The sequence below is a fragment of the Cnephaeus nilssonii genome (assembly GCF_951640355.1).
Source record: "Cnephaeus nilssonii genome assembly, chromosome: 19".
Lineage (NCBI taxonomy): Eukaryota > Metazoa > Chordata > Mammalia > Chiroptera > Vespertilionidae > Cnephaeus > Cnephaeus nilssonii.
This window is the reverse complement of record NC_137090.1, coordinates 1942228-1964360: the sequence shown is the minus strand read 5'-3', so window position 1 is coordinate 1964360 and position 22133 is coordinate 1942228. Positions and strand designations below refer to the sequence as shown.

General features: G+C 64.3%; 1 protein-coding gene across 2 annotated transcripts in view; it reads right to left on the bottom strand.

The window, feature by feature from the left end:
- Positions 1-4835: 4835 nt before the first annotated feature.
- Positions 4836-22133, bottom strand: part of CYTH1 (cytohesin 1) — a 51741-nt gene continuing 34443 nt past the window's right edge. The window contains exons 2-13 of one of the 2 annotated variants that reach the window (XM_079797783.1): positions 20712-20794; positions 19363-19427; positions 17108-17174; positions 16767-16885; positions 16113-16193; positions 14947-15059; positions 14194-14342; positions 13779-13891; positions 9268-9346; positions 8444-8515; positions 7802-7956; positions 4836-6410 (exon numbers count right to left, since the gene is read on the bottom strand). In XM_079797783.1, the coding sequence (XP_079653909.1) occupies positions 6332-6410; positions 7802-7956; positions 8444-8515; positions 9268-9346; positions 13779-13891; positions 14194-14342; positions 14947-15059; positions 16113-16193; positions 16767-16885; positions 17108-17174; positions 19363-19427; positions 20712-20794 (1175 nt within the window). In that variant the 3' untranslated portion in view covers positions 4836-6331. The remainder of the gene's footprint in view (positions 6411-7801; positions 7957-8443; positions 8516-9267; positions 9347-13778; positions 13892-14193; positions 14343-14946; positions 15060-16112; positions 16194-16766; positions 16886-17107; positions 17175-19362; positions 19428-20711; positions 20795-22133) is intronic. The other variant, XM_079797782.1, reaches the window with a different exon arrangement.

The window sequence follows — 22133 nt, the reverse complement described above, 5'->3', positions numbered from 1 at the left end:
CGTGGCCGCAGCGAGGCCTCGGGAACGGCCGGAAGCGTCCTGACCGGAGCTCTGCTGGCCGCGCTGCCTGCGATCACGGGCTAGGGAGGCCCCGGTGGGGCGTCACTCCCTCCCTGCCCCCCTCCCTCCTGCGGTCACAGCCCCCACAGCTCACCCTCCACGCCCTGCCCCCCGGGAGAGCCCTTCCCCCTGCTGACCAGTCTCAGGCAGACACGGCCCACGTTAACTACAATTTCAGGGCAATTTCCCGGGGGCGGGGGGCTCTGGCAGACAGCGGGGGCAAGGCCATCTGGGGCTCCTCACTGGCCCAGCGCGGGCACGCGCGCGCGCGCGCGCACACACACACGCACACACACACACACACACACACCCTGGTTCTGTAACACAAAGAAACACTTTAACAAGAAATGAGACAATAGCCATTGCTGAGCAACGTTCTTCCTGCAGAGCCTACAGTTTTGAGAAGCAGCTGTTAGGAATTATCTCCATGGCTGCACTGATCTTCGTCGCCAAACACAACAGAACCGTCTCACCTGCTGACGCCCCTCCTGCTCGCTCACGGTGAGTCTTCCTGCTGCTTCAGAAACCCTCCCCGGGACTGTCCCAGGGGCTGTGACCATTTTTTTTTTTGCTTGGCAAAAATAATTTAATATTCCACTTAAGCGGTGGCCTGGGGCCTGCCTGTCACTTGGCCCAAGTCCCTAGCCCAGCCCACTGGGACTGTGACCATTTTATCGAACATCTGAAAAGGAAACTTCCTCCTCTTCATTTACTTTCTTTACCTAAAAAGCTTTTTTATAAGAATTTGTTTGAGCCCAATGGATGGCCTTCTGGGAACTGAGACCCAGCGCTCTCCTCCCCGTCGTTGATAAGGAAACCTGGCCGGCCAGCAGGAGGGAGATGGAACCTTACTGGCCGGTGTTTAACTGCCTCGTTGGCAGATGAGCCTGGAAAATGGACGTGTGATGTAATAACAGAGCGTCGTCCACCTCTACCCGCGGGGCCGCGGGAGCTCAGCTCGCCCAACGCGACCCCATCAGGAGCCACGCCACGAGCCCTGGAAAGTTCTTTTGGCTTCTGACAAGAGCCACCAAAACTGCGGGGGCTGGGAAGCCCCCCCCCACACACACAGCGGGATGCTGACAGGCTCCCCCGACTCCGCGCAGAGGGCGCTGTCTATCGGACGGGCGTTCATCAGCAAAGCAGGCGCCGGACCGTCCGTGGAACCTGTCAGCGTGATTGACACGCCAGCTCTGAACAGGTGCCCAGATGCCCCGGGGTGGGCACAGGTGAGCAGCCCTCCCTCGGCCAGAGCGGCCCCCACCCAGGGGGCAACGTCTCCGAGCTAGAGCCACCTGACAGGCCCGTGTGCGTGTCAGGGTTCCCACCCCGAGGTCAGAAGTTATGCTGGGAGCCCTGCAGGCGCTCACAGGTGCCGGGCCGGCGGGCTGAGCTGCCATCACGGACATGCGGCCGAGGGTGGCCCTTCAGACCCTGCGCCCGTGACCACGCTGACGGCGCTCCACTCGGGACAGCGAGTTAGCCGAGCCCGGGGGTTAGAGCTTCGTCTCATAAACCATCAGCATGAGTGGCCACCTGTTACACCAAATGTCGTCCTGTGAACCACCGACGCCACGATGGATGCGTGTTTTTAAATGGATTTTTATTGATTTCAGAGAGGAAGGGAGATAGAAACCTCAGCGATGAGAGAATCCCGGATCGGCTGCCTCCTGCACGCCCCACACTGGGGATCAAGCCTGCAAACCGGGCACGTGCCCTGACCGGGCATCGAACCGTGACCTCCTGGCTCATAGATTGACCTCAACCTCTGAGCCATGTGGCTGGGCGACACACGTGTGCTTGTGCAGTGACCGCTGTGGGCGACACACGTGTGCTTGTGCAGTGACCGCTGTGGGCGACACACGTGTGCTTGTGCAGTGACCGCTGTGGGCGACACACGTGTGCTTGTGCAGTGACCGCTGTGGGCGACACACGTGTGCTTGTACAGTGACCGCTGTGGGTGACATACGTGTGCTTGTACAGTGACCGCTGTGGGTGACATACGTGTGCTTGTACAGTGACCGCTGTGGGTGACATACGTGTGCTTGTGCAGTGACCGCTGTGGGTGACATACGTGTGCTTGTACAGTGACCGCTGTGGGTGACATACGTGTGCTTGTGCAGTGACTGCTGTGGGTGACATACGTGTGCTTGTACAGTGACCGCTGTGGGTGACATACGTGTGCTTGTACAGTGACTGCTGTGGGTGACATACGTGTGCTTGTACAGTGACCGCTGTGGGCGACACACGTGTGCTTGTGCAGTGACCGCTGTGGGCGACACACGTGTGCTTGTACAGTGACCGCTGTGGGTGACATACGTGTGCTTGTACAGTGACCGCTGTGGGTGACATACGTGTGCTTGTACAGTGACCGCTGTGGGTGACATACGTGTGCTTGTGCAGTGACCGCTGTGGGTGACATACGTGTGCTTGTACAGTGACCGCTGTGGGTGACATACGTGTGCTTGTGCAGTGACCGCTGTGGGTGACATACGTGTGCTTGTACAGTGACCGCTGTGGGTGACATACGTGTGCTTGTACAGTGACCGCTGTGGGTGACATACGTGTGCTTGTGCAGTGACCGCTGTGGGTGACATACGTGTGCTTGTACAGTGACCGCTGTGGGTGACATACGTGTGCTTGTGCAGTGACTGCTGTGGGTGACATACGTGTGCTTGTACAGTGACCGCTGTGGGTGACATACGTGTGCTTGTACAGTGACTGCTGTGGGTGACATACGTGTGCTTGTGCAGTGACTGCTGTGGGTGACATACGTGTGCTTGTACAGTGACTGCTGTGGGTGACATACGTGTGCTTGTGCAGTGACTGCTGTGGGTGACATACGTGTGCTTGTGCAGTGACCGCTGTGGGTGACATACGTGTGCTTGTACAGTGACCGCTGTGGGTGACATACGTGTGCTTGTGCAGTGACCGCTGTGGGTGACATACGTGTGCTTGTACAGTGACCGCTGTGGGTGACATACGTGTGCTTGTACAGTGACCGCTGTGGGTGACATATGTGTGCTTGTGCAGTGACCGCTGTGGGTGACACACGTGTGCTTGTACAGTGACCGCTGTGGGTGACATACGTGTGCTTGTGCAGTGACCGCTGTGGGTGACACACGTGTGCTTGTGCAGTGACCGCTGTGGGCGACACACGTGTGCTTGTGCAGTGACCGCTGTGGGCGACACACGTGTGCTTGTGCAGTGACCGCTGTGGGCGACACACGTGTGCTTGTGCAGTGACCGCTGTGGGCGACACACGTGTGCTTGTACAGTGACCGCTGTGGGTGACATACGTGTGCTTGTACAGTGACCGCTGTGGGTGACATACGTGTGCTTGTACAGTGACCGCTGTGGGTGACATACGTGTGCTTGTGCAGTGACCGCTGTGGGTGACATACGTGTGCTTGTACAGTGACCGCTGTGGGTGACATACGTGTGCTTGTGCAGTGACCGCTGTGGGTGACATACGTGTGCTTGTACAGTGACCGCTGTGGGTGACATACGTGTGCTTGTACAGTGACTGCTGTGGGTGACATACGTGTGCTTGTGCAGTGACTGCTGTGGGTGACATACGTGTGCTTGTACAGTGACTGCTGTGGGTGACATACGTGTGCTTGTACAGTGACCGCTGTGGGTGACATACGTGTGCTTGTGCAGTGACCGCTGTGGGTGACACACGTGTGCTTGTGCAGTGACCGCTGTGGGCGACACACGTGTGCTTGTGCAGTGACCGCTGTGGGTGACACACGTGTGCTTGTACAGTGACCGCTGTGGGTGACACACGTGTGCTTGTGCAGTGACCGCTGTGGGCGACACACGTGTGCTTGTGCAGTGACCGCTGTGGGTGACACACGTGTGCTTGTACAGTGACCGCTGTGGGTGACATACGTGTGCTTGTACAGTGACCGCTGTGGGTGACATACGTGTGCTTGTGCAGTGACCGCTGTGGGCGACACACGTGTGCTTGTGCAGTGACCGCTGTGGGTGACATACGTGTGCTTGTGCAGTGACCGCTGTGGGTGACATACGTGTGCTTGTGCAGTGACCACTGTGGGTGACATACATGTGCTTGTGCAGTGACCGCTGTGGGCGACACACGTGTGCTTGTGCAGTGACCGCTGTGGCAGCCAGGGTGCGGCCGCTGCCTCCACAGGCCGGGGCTTTGCGGAGAGCCCCACGCTCCCCCGGGGCCCAGCCCTGGCACGCAGGGCCCAGGGCCCACAGAGGACGGACCTGGATCCAGACACTCTCACTACCCGGGAGTGGGTCACGCGGCGCCCATCCTCCCTCTGCCCGTGGAACAGGCAGGGCCCTCGACAGAGGCCCGAGAGCCGGGCGGCCCGGATGGCGCCAGAAGCCCCGCAGAGCGTCCCGACGGCCTGGGACCGGGCTCGTCCCCGCTCACCGAGCTCTCCGGGCCTCCAAGCCCGTGTGCAGGGCCAGGCGCCGCCCGTCCTGGCGGTTTAGGAGGAGACACTCGTGGGCGTTGCGGAGCCGGGAGACACGGCTGTGAAAGGAAACGGTGTGGTGATGCGAAACGGCAAGCCGGGCGACGGAGAACGTTCCTTTCCCACCAGAGGCCCGTGCGGCGACAGGCAGGTGCTGACAGGGACACAGCAGGGGTGGGGGGACTCCCCAGATCTTACCGAGGGGCAGAGCAGCCCAGGGGAGGGGGAGAGGGGCTCCCAAGGGGAGTCGGGTCTGTGAGAAGCGCGGGGGCTCAGTGGGAGGCAGGGGAGCGGACGGGCGAGGGGACAGACAGACCCAGATGGCCACGCGCGGGCAGACTGGAGTTTATTTGCTGCACTTCCTTGGCGCTAGTTTACAAAGAAAAAGCCCAACCAAACAAAACAACTGGGATAATCATTATAATTCTTTAAAAACCCTGTCAACAGCTTTCTTTATATTTTATATTTTCACAAACTTTTTTTAAACAAATACAAAATAATCTGAAAGGAGAAAACTATACATGATAATTTACACCTCTGATAAATAGACTAATACTGACGCCCCGGCAGGGGGAGGGCTCGGCCCCGCCCGAGGCGGCCTGGACTCCGCGCTCGGCCTGAAGTTCAGGTTCCAGCCGGACCTGTCGCCTTCATGGGCTCCAGCGTAAAAGCGCCTGAAGCCACTCCAGGGAGAACCTATCCCAGTGATGGCGAACCTATGACACACGTGTCAGCACTGACACGCGTAGCCATTTCTGATGACACGCGGCCGCATGCCGAGGATGAAACATTTGCTGCTCCTGAGGATGAAACATTTGCGACTAGAGTCTTGGAGTTAGTTTTTTCCTCAAAGTGACACACTGCCCGAGTTATGCTCAGTGTTTTGGTGAAGTCTGACACACCGAGCTCACAAGGTTGCCCGTCACTGAGGGCCCCAGAGCCCCCCACACTCCCACCTGCCCTTTCCCGAAAGCTATTTCCAGAGATGCGAGCGCCCTCCGGTCTGGCTGCGGGCGACAGGAGCCGGTCCCTGAGAGAAGGCAGGGCCGGGCCGGAGCGGCCCTTCACCCCACAGGCCGGAGGGCGGGCCCGCCCCGTCAGAAGGGGCAGCGAAGCCACAGCACGGGCCGCTGCCGCCCTGCTCCCTGCCCCGCGGGCCGACCTGGGCTGTGTCCAGGGAGGGGTGCACAGGAAGGTGCAGGCGGGAGGGGAGGCCGCCCTCCCGAGGAGCCGGGCCGGGGGAAGCAGAGCCACACGGGACTCCCGCGGCCCGGGCTCTGCGGGCCGCACAGTCGGTTATGAGGTGTTGAGCGCAGAAACGCGCTTTCTATTCTAAAGCCCCGCGGGCGTGGATGCCGAGAGCCGAGCAGCAAGAGGATCTGGCAGGTGCTCCCCGCTCAGCACTCCTGGTGCCCGGGACACGGCGGCCCAGGCGGTGTGCCAGGGTCACGTCCCTGCTGCTCCTCTGTCGCCGGCCCTTGGCAGCTGCCCGGGGAGAAGCCTCCCCGCCGACGGGCAGGATGCACGCGTACAGCTCTGCTTCGTCTTCCTCTTTAAAAACAAAACCGAAACTGTGTCTTTACGGGACGTGGCTTCTCTTCCCTGCGCGTTCTCGACGTGACACTGTGAGGCACGGGTCCTGAGCGGCTGGAGGCTTCCTCCCGGGAACCCGAGCGGCACTGTCCCGGGGCTCAGCCGCGGCCGCTGAGCGGAGACTGCGCGGGCTCTGCCGGAGAGAAGGCCCGGCCCGCCCAGCGGCCCCCACTCGAAACAAACGGCGAAGCTGAAGCAGGAGCAGGGCGGCGCCGTCCCCGCGCTCAGTGTCTCTTGGTGGAGGACACTTTCTTCTTCCGCGTGGCCAGCATCTCGTAGAAGGGGTCCCTGCTGATGGCCGCCCTGGAACGGAAAGGGGGTGGAGAGGCTGAGGAAGGCGAGGACCCCTGTGCCTGCGCCCTGCCTGCCAAGGCCCGCAGCGGCCCAGCCCGTGCCGCCCACCCGTCGTGTCCGCAAGACGGCTAAGGGGAGACGTGGTGCAGGCGACGAGCCAGGGGGTGCTCATAGGGACGGACGGGACGCACTCTCTCAGCTGTGGTCTAACTCGGGGAGACAGGCGTGTGCTTCAGTCCCATGACGGCAGCTGGCATCCATCAGGGCAGTGATGCCCGCGACCCAGCCAGCCCAGCGGCACCTGGTGCTCTCGGAGGGCGGCCAGTCTGCCCGCGTCTGTTTAAATGTTTGCATTGATGTCAGAGAGGAAGGGAGAGAGACATCAATGACGAGGGAATCATCCATCAGCTGCCTCCTGCGTGCCCCGCACTGGGGATCGAGCCCGTGACCAGGAAAGGAACCATGACCTCCTGGTTCATAGGTCAATGCTCAGCCACTGAGCCACGCCGGCCGGGCCTGGGTCACTTCTGAGTGCCTGCACTACCGCTCCACAACCAGGGCCCGGCACTGGGCCCAGCACCGGAGGGGCAGCGCGAGCGCCCGCCGAGCCGTCCTCCTGTCCTCCAGGCCGAGCTCGGAAAGGCGTGGGTCTGCACTCATTTCCAGGGGAGCGCGGCCAGGCGCCAACTGCTCCAGGGCAGCCCCCAGCCCGGGCCCGCCGGCTCTGCCCTGACCGGTACGTGCAGCTCCTGCGAGGATGGGGCGGTCACCAGCGACGCTGTCGTGAGCAATGTCCCCAGGGCTCCTTGGGGACGGCAGAACGGGCAGCGCCCACAGCGTGTCCCGGGGGACCTCCGAGGTTAGAGGGGTGTCGTCTGCTCACAGCCTGACTGGCCCGCATGGCGCTGGCTTTAGTGGAGATGCCGCAAAAAGGGCAAAGACTACGGAGCGCCAGACCCTCAGGACAGGCGGGCCTCGCGGGACATCGCCCATCCCCCTGCCTCGAGTCAGTGTGGCCTCCTGGTCTCCAGGGAGTCGGAGGCCGCCACAGGGAGACGCTCGGGGAGCAGCTGGGGCACAGCTGACGGACGGGGTGCCGGAGGGGAGAGCGAGGCCGCGCAGGAGGCCGTGCCCGGAGAGCAGCAGCAGCTCGCACGCGGCAGGGCAGCGCCCTCACAGGCTTCGCAGGCAGAACGGGGCAAGCCCGCCCGGGAGCACCTCCTGCGCGGCAGGGACGTGAGCGAGCCGGCCCGCGGCTGTCTGCACCTGCACAGGAGCCTGGCCCCCAGGCCCCCCAGGTAGCACCCAGGTCACAGGAAAGTGACCTGCGGCCCCATCGCCCCCCGGGCTTCACCGCCAGGAGCACGCGCACGGGGAAGCGGGCGGGCGGGCGCGCCTACCTGATGCGTTTGACCCACTCCTCCTTCTCCTCGGGCGTCGGGGCGGAGATGCGGTACACGGTGTGGTTGCCCTCCACCACGCGCCCGTCCGCCTCCGTCTTGCAGGCCTTGATGACCTGGTCCTTGCTGTCCGGGATGTACAGCTCGAAGCAGTTCTGGAACCAGAGCGGTGGTCTAAGCGATGCTGAGCACGCGGGAACGACCTCGCCCCGAGCCTCCACGCGGACCCCAACAGGCCGCGTGTGCCCCTGGGGGAGCGAGGGGCTGGTGTGGACGCTGAGACTGAGGCTGCGTCTAACCAGGCCCCTGGGCAGACCGCCAGACCAGCAGCTCTACGGGCGCCGGGACGAAGGCGGAGCCAGCAGCAAGGCCACGACGCGCGAGGCCCGCCGCTCCCGCCAGGCATCCGACCGAGTGCCGCTGCCCCGGGGCGGGACGACCACCATGGATGGTCTGTTCTTCCGCCCGCTGAGCGCCACTCACTAACAGGCGGCCTAGGGCCTCGGCTTTGGATTGAACACTAAACCCAAGGCACGCCGGTCCTCTCCCGCCTGCGTCTGTCACGTAGCCCCTGCGCTTCCTTGGTGAAGGGCCGCACACCCACGCCTGCCGCCCCGCCCCCGTCTCATCGCAAGCACTCACGGGCTTTTTGGAGTCCTCCACCTCCCGGATGCTCAGGTTCTCCAGCGGGATGATCCCCCGGGGCTCCTTGTCCTGCGGGGGTTGGGAGCTTAGGCTCAGTGGGCGACACCCGGCTCCATGCCCCCTTCCCCATGGGCCTTCTCCCGCCTCAGCTGGGTCCACATCGATGCTCACACAAGGACAGGGTCAGAAACCCCGTGGGTGCTGTCTCAGCACCACATGAGTCCCCAGCACCACGTGAGTCCCCAGCACCACGTGAGTCCCCAGCACCACGTGAGTCCCCAGCACCAGAGGCCTCGGCAAAGAGCACGCCCAGGGGTCCGGGCTGGCCCTGGCAGGAAGAGGTGGCGCTGCCTACCCTGCTCACCGGGCAGGCCTCAGTTCTGGAGTCAGCCTCCCCCAAAGGCCCTCGTCTAGTCCGAGGAGCCCCAGAGCCGGCCGGGGCTAGAGCTGTGTCACAGGGCATTACCCGCTCAGTATCGCCTCTCCTCAAACAGAGCGCCCCCTCGTCAACACTCCCAGGACCCACAAGGGCACCTCAACTCCTGCCCGGGACAAAGCAGCCCTGTGGCCCCCTCTCTGGCCCTCCTGCTGGGCTTCCAAGCTCAGAGGAGCTGGTGATCCCACAGGTACCTCCACACAGCCAGCCAGACAGCTCCACACAGCCAGACAGGTGACACACAGCCGGACAGACAGCTCCACACAGCCGGACAGATAGGTGACACACACAGCCAGCCAGGTGACACACACAGCCAGCCAGGTGACACACAGCCGGACAGACAGCTGACAGCCCGGCCCCAGCCCAGGCGCCCGCGGCAGCTCACCGTCGTGTACTCGAAGTAGTACAGGCAGTTGTCGGTCAGAATGAACCAGCGGCGTTTCCAGGTCTTGACCCGGCCACCTGAGGACAAGAAGAGATGCGTGTGGGACGGGAGGCGCCGGGCAGGGCGGCCCGCAGCACACAGCCCCTCCAGGCGAGGAGGAGCAAGGGCAGGGCCCGGGCACACGGGGACCATGGCAAGCTTACAGCGGTGACAAGACACAGCAGACAGAAGCACCGTTCGCGAGTGCAGTGTGTGGTACAAGCACAGCAAGCAAGCCAGGCGGCGCCGAGACGAGGCGGGGACAGCGATGAGGATGAGCGCGGGGTGGGGGGAGGCCGGGACGCGAGGGCACGCAGCGCAGGTCTGACTGGGGCTGGGAGCTTCTCTCAAACACAACGAGGGAGAGGCCAGCCTCGTCCGCGATGCAGCCCCGCATGGAGCTGCTGCCTCCGGAGGGGAGGGAACGGGGAGGACACGCCATCCCGTCGCCGTGGAACCAGCTCTCCTGGACGGGGGACCGCACCCTCCTGAGGCCGTGAACCCCACACCAGCTCCCGCCTCCGGACCAGTGTCCTCACCGGGGACGCCCCAGAGTCCTGTCTCGGGGGGCTCCTGGCAGCAGGGCTGTGCTCAGGGGAGACTTGCAGCCAACAAGCAGACGGCCTCCTGAGCACCGAGTGCAGCCGAGAGGGGGCTCCTTTGTCCTCAGCGAGAAACACGCAAGTGGCCTGACGTCCGGGAAGGTGGCCCGGGAGGGAGATGGCCTGGCTGCGTGGACAAGCCCTCCGGCCTCGGGCACGACCATGGCCCATCCTTTCCCTCCACTGACGCCCAGTCGAGGGAAAGCTCTGCGCGAGCCTACAGTGACCCGGAGGCCTCAGTGCTGCCGGGCCAGGCTCTGCCCGCCGCACGTCACCTGGGGGAGCAGAGCACCCCCTCCCCAATCCGCACAGGAGGCGAGGGCATGTGCGCAGCCAGCGCGCCCCGGCTCGCTCTCCTCCCTCCTCGCAGAGACGGCGGCTTGGGGGAGCGTTTCCCACCACCCGGGGGTGCCTGCGGGGGTGAGCGAGTGTCGCGAGAGAGCCTGCAGCGTAGGTCCCTGTGCAGGGCGGGCTCTGCGTGGACCTGAGCCCCGGGAGGGAAGGGCTGACCACTGGCATCAAGGCTGAATGGCACAGCCTCGGCCAGGGGCGGGGTGGGCCACCGCCTGTGCTGGGCCGGGCAGGCTGCCCTCTCCCCACAGCGGTCAGGTACGTGAGCGCGTGCCTCTGGGCCCGAGGCGAGGGTGGGGCCATGGATGGAGATGTGACATGCACGTGGCAATGGGAGGGCTGGGCAGATCGAAGGCATGAGGAAAGGAAGACGTGGATTTACTCAGAACTGGAGCTCGTTGGATAGAAAAAGGGTCCCTCCCCATTTTGGGGTCCGAGAGCTCAGCTCTTCCACCTCTTGGGCCTCCATCCCCACAGGACTCAGCACCCAGGACACCTGGCCCCTCGCTGATGACCATGCACTCCCCGCGCGGGACCCGGGGACTCGGGGCTCAGGAGGCCATGGGAGGCCGATGCCAGAGGGAAGGGGGCGTCTAGCAGCAAAGCAAAGCTGGGAGCCCTCCCCGACGGGAAGGCCGGCCGGCCCTGAGCACCTGCGGCGGCAGACTCCGCCAGGCAGCGCCACCGCGTCCGGGGGGACACTGGGAAGGCGCAGACGTGGACAAGCAGACAGGTCAGTGCGCGCCGAGGACAGTCCCCGTGGAACTCACAGGGCCACACGGCTCAGGTCCCACCCGAGGGGAGGCAGAGGCGGCTGTGCCGGCATCGGCACCTGCCAGCCCCGACGCTGCCATACGTCGCCGTCCCGTGGCTCTTTCTCCGGGCGGCTCTGGGACGTTGAGGAGCCCCTCACTTGGGAAACCACGTTCCCCAAACCAGCGAGTGCAAAGGGGACCCCGACAGCTAACTAAGGCCGGCCTGCGGGGTTTAGTGACGCCTCATTGAAAGAGGAGGGAGACAGACAAAACAGAAAGAGCCAAGCCCGGCTGGTGTGGCTCAGTGGCTGAGTGTCGACCTATGAACCAAGAGGTCGCCAGTTCGCTTCCCAGTCAGCACAGAGGCCTGGGTTGTGGGCTGGATCCCAGTTGGGGGGGGGGGGGCGTGCAGGAGGCAGCTCATCAGTGATTCTCTCTCATCGTTGATGTTTCTCTCTCTCCCTCTCCCTTCCTCTCTCTGAAGTCAATACATATATATTTATAAAAATAACTTAGTAATAAAAATATAAAAAACAGAGCCGCGGCGGAATGCCCTCCCCAGCACCTGGGACGTGAAGCAAAGGGTGTTGGGCGTTTCGGGTTCTGTCTCCGTTCAGCCCACGTGGCGTCGCCCTGCGTTTAGGAAATGCGTCCCCTCCCCAGGTGCCTCCTGGCCACGGTGGACGGAGCCCCGGCGCTGGGACATCAGAACGCCCCTCTCCCTGTAGAGGAGACTTCTCAGCACAGGGCGAGGGTCCCACCGGCACAGCCACCGTGGCCGAGGAGGAGTCGGGGTCCCCTCGCTTCTCGCACTGCCGCCCGCAGGGCAGCTACTGCACCTGGCGCCTCCCTGCCTGGCCACCGGGCGCCACTCCTCCACGGGACCCGGACCTGCCCCGTTCCCCAGGGACTGTACGAGAAGTTAGAAGCGGCATTAACACTACCACCAGCAATTAAAAACAGACCACCGAAGTGACACCACCAGCAGGCTGAGCAGTCACAGCGCTGGGCAGAGCGAGCGAGCGAGCAGGGCGAGGGGTTACATACCTCCTGGAGTTGGGGGCAAGGAAAAGGAGAGCCAAAATCATGGAAACATACAAATGAGGGAGAAAAGAAAATTAAAACAAAGAAATGAAATCCACCTCCTTAGTCTCAGTGCACTGCATTAGTCATTCAGGACTGCTGGGGGAGGGGTGCGGGGCGGGGCACACAGAACCACCTGCCGTGCTGCTGCCTGGCCACACCCACGGGAAAGGCGGGCCCCCACGTGCCCCCTGTCAGCCCTCACGAAGCAGCCGCAGACCGTGGTCCCGCACCCCGCAGAGTGAGGAGACGGGGAAGCGGCCTTCCTTCAGCTGGTGGCACTTTTTAGTGTGTGTGAGAACGCACACGCACAAACCCATGAATGCACGTGTGCGTGTGTGTACACGAGAGTACAGGTTCTGTGGCGATACAGACACACACACACCATGCCAGGCGGCTGGACCCGCCCTTGGGGAACACCCGTGAAGACCCGAGGACGGGTGGTGGGGCTTTGGGAAAGGAATGCAGTGACCTAACAATCGAGACCACCCTTAAACTTCTTTTTAAAAAACACGGGAGCCTCATGCATCTGCGTGTCCTGGTGCAAGCACCGAGGCGATCCTTTGCTGGTCTAATCTCAGCCTCGCGGGCAACGCGTCAGCGTTCACACACCTCTCGCTGGAGGGACGTACATGCAGACCTGGCTGCCTGCTCACTGTCCAGCAGCTCCCTCTACACCGAGCCGCGTGGCACTGAGGGCGCAGAGCAGCGTGGCTGCCTCTGATTGGTAAGCGAGAGCCCGAACCTCAAGGACCCACTGGCCAGAGTGGACGGAGCGCTGGCTACGTCGGGAGCCCAGGCCTCCCCGCAGCTTTACAAGCGCACGGCCGAGTCATTGGGCATGAACACGGGCCTGGGCGGTGCTTTCGGGGGAAGTGGAGGCCCTGCCCTGTCCCCCTCACCAGTACGCCCAGGTGCGTCAGCAGCAGCTGAGCAGCGACTTCACCTTCCCGCCTCCCGGTGGCAGCTGCAATGGGCAGCAGGACCCGCTACCAACGCCCTGACGGTGTGGGCCTGGGCTGGCCAAGGCCGAGGCAGAACAAAGCACTCTCAGCGGCCACACCCTGCCATCGCCACGTCCAGGTCCCTCTGGGATCTGAACGACTGATGAAACCATCACGCGGGACACGCCTGGAAGCCCCCGCCCCCCTCCCGGTGACTCAGTCCCTTCCCGGCCACATCCCCGCCGTCGAGCTCCCGGGCGCCACCGGGAGGAGTAACTTGTTTTCCGAATGGAGGGCATTAGCGTGGCTGGGTCGGGGGTGCTGCGGGGTGCACGCAGCCGGGCCGAGGTTCGCCATGCACACGCCCGTGGAGCCAGATGCAGAGCATGATGATGCTGGGGGTGCGGGGTGCACGTGTGTGATGGGAAGTAGAGATGGACGCAGCTGGCCACGGCCAGGGAGCGAGAGGGGGCGGGGAAGAGGAAGGACCAGCGCGTGGGGTGCAAATGCACGCGGCTGTTTCAAGGAGCGGGCAGTCCCGCCCCACACTCTGGGTCCCCTGGGGCACTGACTGGCTTCCATTTCCTTTCTGCAGGTGGGTCTCGTGGTAACAGAATGAATGCACCCCGAAGGCCCTCCACAGCACCTCCGTGGCCACCCATGTTCCCACGCTCGTGCACGCATGTGCGCGCGCCCTCACGGGCTCTGAGTCCGGGGCTGAGCGGCGGCGTCACTCACCGAGCTTCAGCAGCCAGCCCTCGCGGTCCGGGTTGAAGAAGGTGTGCGTGAGGTCGTTGCCGTCGTCCTCCGGGATTTTGAAGGGCTCGTTTTTGATGCTCTCGTAGAGGTTCTGGGAGAGACGACACTGCTGCCTCTGGTTCTAGAACACGCCCGCCCCGTGCCTCCCCCGCACAGCACCCCGCGCCGGCGGCCACCCCGCTCCGGGCACTAAGCACAGAGGGCAGCTCCTGCCGCAGGCGGCTCCGCAGACTAAACAAGACGCCGCCGCGGGCCAGCCCAGGGGGCGAGAAAGCAGCGGCTTCCCGCCAGCTTCCCGTCCACAAACCCCTCGTCCTGGCCCTGGCCGGCCTCCCACCGGCTCCTCAGGGAACGCGCACCACTCAGTGCGAGCAACGGCCGGCGCGCACTCACCCGCAGCAGCTCCTCGGGCAGGTCCCCGCCGTCGTTGATGCCGCGGTTCATGGCAATGAACCTCTCCACTGTGGGCTTGTCTTTGACGTTGGGGTTGTGCAGGCTGGTGTTCAGCATGATGATGGCGAACGAGAGGACATAGCACGTGTCTAGAGAGAAGCGGAGAGGCGCTCAGAAGTGCCCACGGAGGAGCAGGGCGTGCGGTGGTGTCAAGGCCGCTGGCCGGGACACGTCGGCGCCTGGCACGCTGGCACTGGGTAGCGGGGCCGCTCCAGGAGGGCCAGGCGACAGACAGTATCCAGGACTCAAAGGGGCTCCTTTCTCAGACCTTAACAGATGGCACCCTGCAGAGCATCGGGCAAACCATGCAACGCGAGAGAAAATCCGTTCCCCATCACCCCCCCACCTGGCGGGAACCTATTTTATTTACTCCCGTCTACGTGGCCCTCCAGCGGGAACACATGGCCAGTGTCCGCACTGAGCCACGCTGTGACTAAACTGGAATTAAAACAGGTACATAGTTTGAGTCCCGATCTCATTAGCATTTTCCTTTATCAATAAAAACTTTCAAAAACATGACTTTTAAGTGACATAAGTTAGAGAGACCACAATTTACACGCCTCCTCCCGATGCTGGGTTTCTGGGGGTTCCTGCTTTTTCCTGCTGTCAACGCCGCCTCATCGGCGCACTCAGCATGCGCCCGCCCTCTCCCTGCCAACGCCCACAGGCCGGGGGGAGCCCGCGAGGCCCTACCCGTGGACTGGAACACGCCGGGGTTGCACTGGCAGTAGCGCTGGGCGAACGCCTCCATCATCCGGTCGATCTTCTGCGCCTCTCCCGGCAGCCGGAAGCTCCACAGGAACTGCCTGCGAGGGGACACGCGGTCACGGTCACGCGGTCACGCGGCGGGGCGCCCTGCTCCCCGTGCCCCGCCTCCCGGGCCGGGCTCCTGCGGTAACTCCGCTCGGACGCCAACGCGCCGGCGCACGTCCGTCCCGGCACAGGCGAGGCCGCAGGGAGCAGTGGCATCGGCTTTCCCCGTGAGGAGGCCTGGCCGCCTGAGAATCACCAGGACTGACACGCGGCACCGCCATCTTGGTGAGCCGGCAGGCGGAGCACGGGGGGGGGGGGGGTGCAGGCCAGAGCCTCCCGCCTCCCGGTGGCCCGTGGCCACGTTGCCCTGTCCGCCAGTGAAGCGCAGGAGGCGGGCACTCTGCCCCCGAGGCCGGGAGGACACCCCGGTCATTTCTCAGCACAACGAGCAGGTTTAGTGAGAACTAAAGTTCACTTTTTCTAAAATGAAGTGCACAGGTACCTACTTCCTGCTCCAGGTCTAAATTAAAGTGTTTTCTAAACTAAAAATTAGAGAAAAGACTTCAAATTCTAAATACACGTCCATCTCCAGAAAGAATATTAACTGAAGAACCTGAGGCGAGGTTTTGCAAAGTTTGCCCTCAGAACACACGTGGTTCCCTCACTTTCACCCCCATCGTCCCCGTCACCGCCGCAGAGGGCTTCTCTTAGGGCTCTTCCGGGCCTCCACAACCCCAGCGCTGCCATTTCCCCACAGAGCCCCCTGGAGGCAGTACCACCCCCACAGAGCCCCTGGGAGGCAGTGCCCCCCCCACAGTGCCCCTGGGAGGCAGTGCCCCCCCACAGAGCCCCTGGGAGGCAGTGCCCCCCCCACAGAGCCCCTGGGAGGCAGTGCCACCCCCACAGAGCCCCCTGGGAGGCAGTGCCCCCCCCACAGAGCCCCTGGGAGGCAGTGCCACCCCCACAGAGCCCCTGGGAGGCAGTGCCCCCCCCACAGTGCCCCCTGGGAGGCAGTGCCCCCCCCACAGAGCCCTTGGGAGGCAGTGCTCCCTGGGAGGCAGGAGCTGGGACCTGGCCCCGCTCAGGCGTCGCTCGCCTGCACTCACCGCAGCGCCTGGACCAGGTTCAGGTCGGTGAACTCGTGTAAGCCCACGAACGCGTGGAGAACCTGGATGTTAAACTCGTCTCTATCAAGAAAAACAAGACACGGGGTTGGGGGAGGATGGGGGTGGGGAAGGCAGGCGTCAGACCCTGGAGTCCAAGGGCGTCCCATGCCCACCCCCAGCCGGGCGTTTCCACGCCCCCGAGCTCCGCCTCCTATGGGCCAGGGAGGGGGCACCGTCTCCTTGCGTACTGCAGAGCGGACGAGGCGCCCTCACACCGCGGCACACCAGCTGCTGCCCAGGGCCATGCCCCTCAGCCCGGGAGGATGCTGCTGCCTCAGGGCAAACTGTCATCAAGAGCCCAGCATTCTCAGCCGGCCAGTGTGGCTCAGTGGTTGAGAGTCGACCCATGAACCAAGAGGTCACCGGTTCGATTCCAGGTCAGGGCACATGCCCAGGTTGCGGGCTCCATCCCCAGTGCGGGGTGTGCAGGAGGCAGCCGATGGATGTCTCTCTCATCGATGTTTCTATCTCTCCCTCTCCCTTCCCCTCTCTCTAAAACCAATAATAAAACAACATGTAAAAAGAGTAGCCAGCATTCTGAGGCTTTCCATGGAACTCCGCCTCCAGCTCTCCTTCACGTGCCCCAGGCCTCACCTCTCCCCCAGGTAGTCCCCGATGGCTGTTTTGTTGAGCCCCTCGCCTTTATACAAGAACTGGGCGATGTCCTCACAGGTGTTCTTCAGCAGGTCATTCTCTATCAAGAACTGGATCCCCTAAAAAACGCAATAAAGATGTGGTGATGCTCACCCCAGAAACATCTAGAAAGGAAGCAGGAGGGCACGGGACGAGGGGTGTGGTGCCCTGGACGCAGGGGAGTGTACGATAAGCACTGCTGCTGACAGCGCCGGGCCGCCACGTGGGCTGAGCCCACCACGGCGGGTGAGCGGAACCAGTACCCTGAGAGCCTGGGGCTCCGGCCCGTCCTTCTCTCTTACCTTTTTAGGGTCCATGTTAAATTTTTTCCTGCCCATGGCCACCTGCTTGTTCCTCTGCATGTTCTTCCTATAAAACAACCCCAGCAGCCACGTCAGTGCCCGCACCCAGAGGGTCTGAAAGACCAACGTGCCTCCCAGGCGCTCGCAGTGATGCGGGCTGAGGGGTCTGCGGGAGCGCGGTGTGCCGCACACCCAGGAGGCCTCGCCCGACCGGGCCTGCTCGCGCTCCTTCCACTCGGGGCTGTTTCACATGGTGTCTGAACTCCATTACCCCTTCTTCCCCACCACACACTACCCCAGGCTAGTGTCCCGAGACGGCCAGCAGCTTGCCGAGTTGTGCAACTTCCCCACCAGCCAGTCTTCACACGTTTGTCCCCCAAGAAGCAGAAGTCACCCCCAGCTGTTCGTCCCTTCTCCTGCCGGTAGACACTGAACTATTTCCGTTTGGGCTACCTATATATATAAAAAGCCAGCGACCGGAACACCGTAAGGACCAGAACGACTGGTCGCTATGACGCCCACTGCGGCCAGCAAAGGCCAGATCAGGGGGTGGGGCCGGCCGACCAACCTCCTGCAGCCCCTCCTCCCACCCAGCCCACCCCAGATTGGCCCCTCCACCCCAATCAGGGGCAGGGCCAGCTGGCCAACTGCCTGTGGCCCCTCCCCGCAGCCGCCTGTCCCCGATGGGCCCCCACCAACCCTATAGGCCCGCAGCCCCTCCCCCATCAGCTCCACCCCCAATCAACCGCCCCCCCACACTCCGATCAGGGGCAGGGCCAGCTGGCCAACCACCCATGCCCCTCCCCCAGGCCGCTGGTCCCCGATCGGCCCCCCCATCCCATATGGGGGTGGAGCCAACCTGCCAACCACCCACAGCCCTCCCCCACCCCCATCAGCCCCCACCACTCCAATCGGCCTGTGGCCCCTCCCCCCAGCCAGCTCTGCGCCCAATTGGCTCCCCCCACACCAATCGGGAGTGGGGCTGGCCAGCCAACTTCCCTCGGCCCCTCCCCCCAGCCAGCCTGGCCATGATTGGGCCCCGATTGGGGCGGGCCGGCTGGCCAACCTCCCGCCATCTCCTCCTCCCGCCAGGCCCGCCCCTATCCGCCCCGACCCGGGGCCAGGCTGGCCGGGCCCCACCGGTGCAGGAATCGGTGCACTGGGCCTCTAGTTTCAGATAAGGGTGCTCTGACCCTCCCTGCACAAGGCTTCCTTTCCCGAGTAAACCACCTGCATGTGGCTCTGCGGGGCACAGCGTGGGTTTGCGTGTGACCTGAGAGACGGCCACAGTGCTGGCTCCCTGGCTGCCCCTTCTCCTCACCCGCCTCCCGACAGGAGCTGCCAGGCTCTCCCCCTCGGCCACTGGGTGCGGGGGGCAGCCTGCGGCAGGTCCGGGTGCGTCTCTTCTGACCAGTGGTGGCGAGCGTTTTCCCTGTGTCTACTGCACACAGCTTCTTGGAGAAAGTGTCTTTTCAAGTTTTTTGCCACTTTTTATTTGGACTGTCTTTTTTTTCAAGTTGTATGCATTCTTTATGTACTGGTATATATTCTGGATGCAAATCCTCAAACACAGGTATTGCAAACATGTGTTCCTTGTCTGTACAGTATCTCTTTTAAGAACAGAAACTTTACATTTGGTGAGCTCCAATGTATCCCTTTCTTTTAAGCTACAGCTTTTAAAAATGCAAAGGAGGCGCGAGCTAGAACGGACACCCAGAGGCTGAGTAGCGAGCTGGCCCCTGGACGGGCAGCCTCCCCGACCCCCTGCACTGCCCCGCGCGCTCCACGCCCCGCAGACGGAAGCCGGGGGTCAGGCTTGAAAACAGCCCTGCGTGGGTGCGACAGCCCGGACGCATCCAGCAGTTCCCGCGGCCCGGGCGCCCCTTCAAACTACTCTCATTCCCAACGCTCCCGCGGCGGGAAGAAAGCGCAGCCGCGCTCGCCCTGTGCCGGGACTCCTTGTCCTCGCGGCCAGGTCAGCGTCAGGACGCGCCAACAGCTCGCCATGGGCCCGCACGGGCACGCAGCTCCTCACCCAGCGCCAGAGCGGGCAGCTCCCGCAAGAGCGAGGGCACGAAGGGTCGGGACTGCCAGTTCTCCAGTCAACCCTGCCGACCCCCGCGCCCTCGCCTCCTGGGGTCGCACGGGAGGAACAGCAAGGCGGCCCGCACTGCACGCGCTCGCGGGACCTGCGCGGCAATGGCCGGTGTGTGTGCGGGCAGCCGCGCCACCCCCACCGCCACGGGCACACTCACCTCTCCTCCGTGGAGCCCAGGTTTTCAATTTCATTGGCCACTTCCGCTATCTCATCCTTCAGCCTCTGCAAAACACACAGACCGTCACCGCGTCCTCCCGCCGAGTCCCCCGCGCTCAGTCCAGCGAAGAGCCAACTAAAGCCACGTGCAGCCAGCCAGCCCCACCATGGCCCGCCGGAGACGCTGCCTCCCTCTCCCCCGCGGCCCGCAGACCGAGCACGCAGCGGCCGCCTCTCCCCAGGACCGAGGCCGGGCCTCCGGGGTCAACCCGGCCGCCACACAGCCAAGGGAAGGCAGCCCCCCCACCGGCCCCCCGCCCCGGCTCTGCTTCCCGCTCCTCGCGCAGGTGAGCGGCCCAGCCGGAGGGTCACCGCGGGGCAAGGCTCCCCCAGCGTCAGCGGGGAAACGGGCATCAGAGAGAGGGCAGTGACCACGACACTGACAGCACCGAGCAGGAGTCTGCGCTCTGCACCCCTCCCGCCGCCCAGCGCTGCCACCTGCGTGTGGCTGCCCGACAGCCAAGGGGTGGCTCTGCCCAGGGACCTAGAGCAGCACTGCTCGCGATCTGGGGCTGACCAGGGGGCTGACCGACTGTAGGGCTGACCGACCGCGGGGCTGACCGACTGTAGGGCTGACCGACCGCGGGGCTGACGGACTGTAGGGCTGACCGGGGGGCTGACCGACCGGGGGGCTGACCGACCGCGGGGCTGACCGACCGCGGGGCTGACCGACTGTAGGGCTGACCAACTGTAGGGCTGACTGTAGGGCTGACCGACCGCGGGGCTGACTGACTGTAGGGCTGACCGACTGTAGGGCTGACTGACTGCGGGGCTGACCGGCCGCGGGGCTGAGCGACCGTGGGGCTGAACGACCGGGGGGCTGAGCAACCGTAGGGCTCACCTACTGGGGGGCTGACTCAACGGGGGACTGAGCGACGGGGGGGGGGGTGGGGGTGGCGGGCTGAGCGACTGCGGGGCCGGGGGCTGCCTGCGGACTCGGGGACCAGCAGCTGCGCCGGGCCCTGCACAACCAGGAGCTCAGCGCCGCCGGCCACCTGTCCGCAGGTGTCTTCCCGCTGGTCTTACAGACGAAGAAACTGAGTTCAAGGGACCGAGATGCTCGGAGCCACTCGCCCAGGAGGCGGCAGCACCAGGCCGGACGTGGTCCACTGCGCCCTGGCACCGCCTCACCGGCAGCTGCGGAGCCTGAGCCGCTCCCGGCCCGACCCCTCACCTGAGCCCCCGTCCCTCCTGCCACGCAATGACTCCCCACACCCACACTCTGCCCCGCGCTGTGAGTGGGGGACACTGCGGGCAACACCCCCCCCCGCCCCCCGCGGCCGCGCCTACCTGGATGTCGGCCAGCAGCTCCTGCTTCCGGCGCCGGATGTTCTCCAGCTCCTGCCGCTCCTCGGCAGTCAGGTCGCTGGGCACTGCGGGGGGAGGAGGCGCGTGAGAAAGCTGTCCTCTCGCCAAGCGCAGCCCAGGCCTCGGAGGACCAAGCTCCCGCAGATTCACAGGAAGAGGCTGGGCACGGAGAGGCGAGGGGGACCCTGCCCGAAGGGAGGGCCGGGGAGAGGCTGCCTCAGGGCAGGTGGGGGTGAGGGTGGGGGTGAGGAGAGGGTGAGGGTGAGGGGAGGTGGAGAGGAGGGGGAGAGGGGAAGGGAGGGGGAGGGGAGGGGAGGGGGGAGGTTGAGGTGAGGCTAGCGGGAAGGGAGGGGAGCAGAGCCAGCCCCTGCCCCCCCACAACGGTGCTTCAGGCCCTGGTTAACCAATCTCCTCGGCCCGCCCCCTGTGAGTCCAGCTGCCCAGGAATGACCCGTGACACACTCAGGTCGGGGGATGGCAAAGCCGCAGGCTGGGTGCCTCGGGGGGCAGAGAGGCTGCACACGCACAGAGAACAACCCTCGAAGGACACCCCCACCTGAGGCCAGTGCTGCGCCCGGGGACGGGGTTTGGGGGCTCTTTCCGCTCTGACCCGCTCCAGCTGGCTTGCTGTTTGACACGCGCTTACCCTGAGCACAGCGCTGCCCCCGCAGCTCCCGCCCAGCCCTCCGCGCCCAGGGGGGGCAGGGCACCAGCAGCCCCGCTCACCCCCACCCACTAGGTCACCGCACACGTCGGCCCACTGTGCGCCCGCTTCATCACCGGCCACGGGGCCGCCCTCGCCCTCCCGGGCTGCTTGGGGAGGACGGCCACGCGCAAACAGCGCCAGACACCTCTGTGCCCCAAGCAGGCGCCTGCGTGGGTCAGCTAACGCATGGTGTGGCGGCCGAGGGCCACGCGTGGCTGCTGAGCGCTTGGAATGTGACGAGCCCGGTGGGAGCTGTGCTGAGACACACCCCAGTCTTATACGAAACAGCAGGCCCTCGCTTGAATGTCTTACCAGGGCCACCCACGGACCTGCCTTCTAAGGGAAACCTACCGTCTTGCTCTCACAGGGGCCCCGAGAAGGGACCACGGCGGACGGGGCCGTGAGGGCAGTCAGGGTCACACCACTGTGGCCGGCCGAGAGGAACCCACCCACCCACAGGGCCGTTGCTCGCCCCCCCACTCGCCCCCGCGTTCCATAAACATCGCGCACCTGCTGCGGGCTCATCGCTGCGTCGGAACCGCCGGGCTTCCCTCTCCCGCTTCCCTCGCCTCTAGAAAAGCGTCATGACACCCAAGCCCCACAGCGAGACACCATGACCCCGCGCCCTCCCTCCCAGCAAGGCCGCAGGCTCCGGCGCCACCCGTACTTTCTGTCGCTTTGCTGAGGGTCAGCACTGG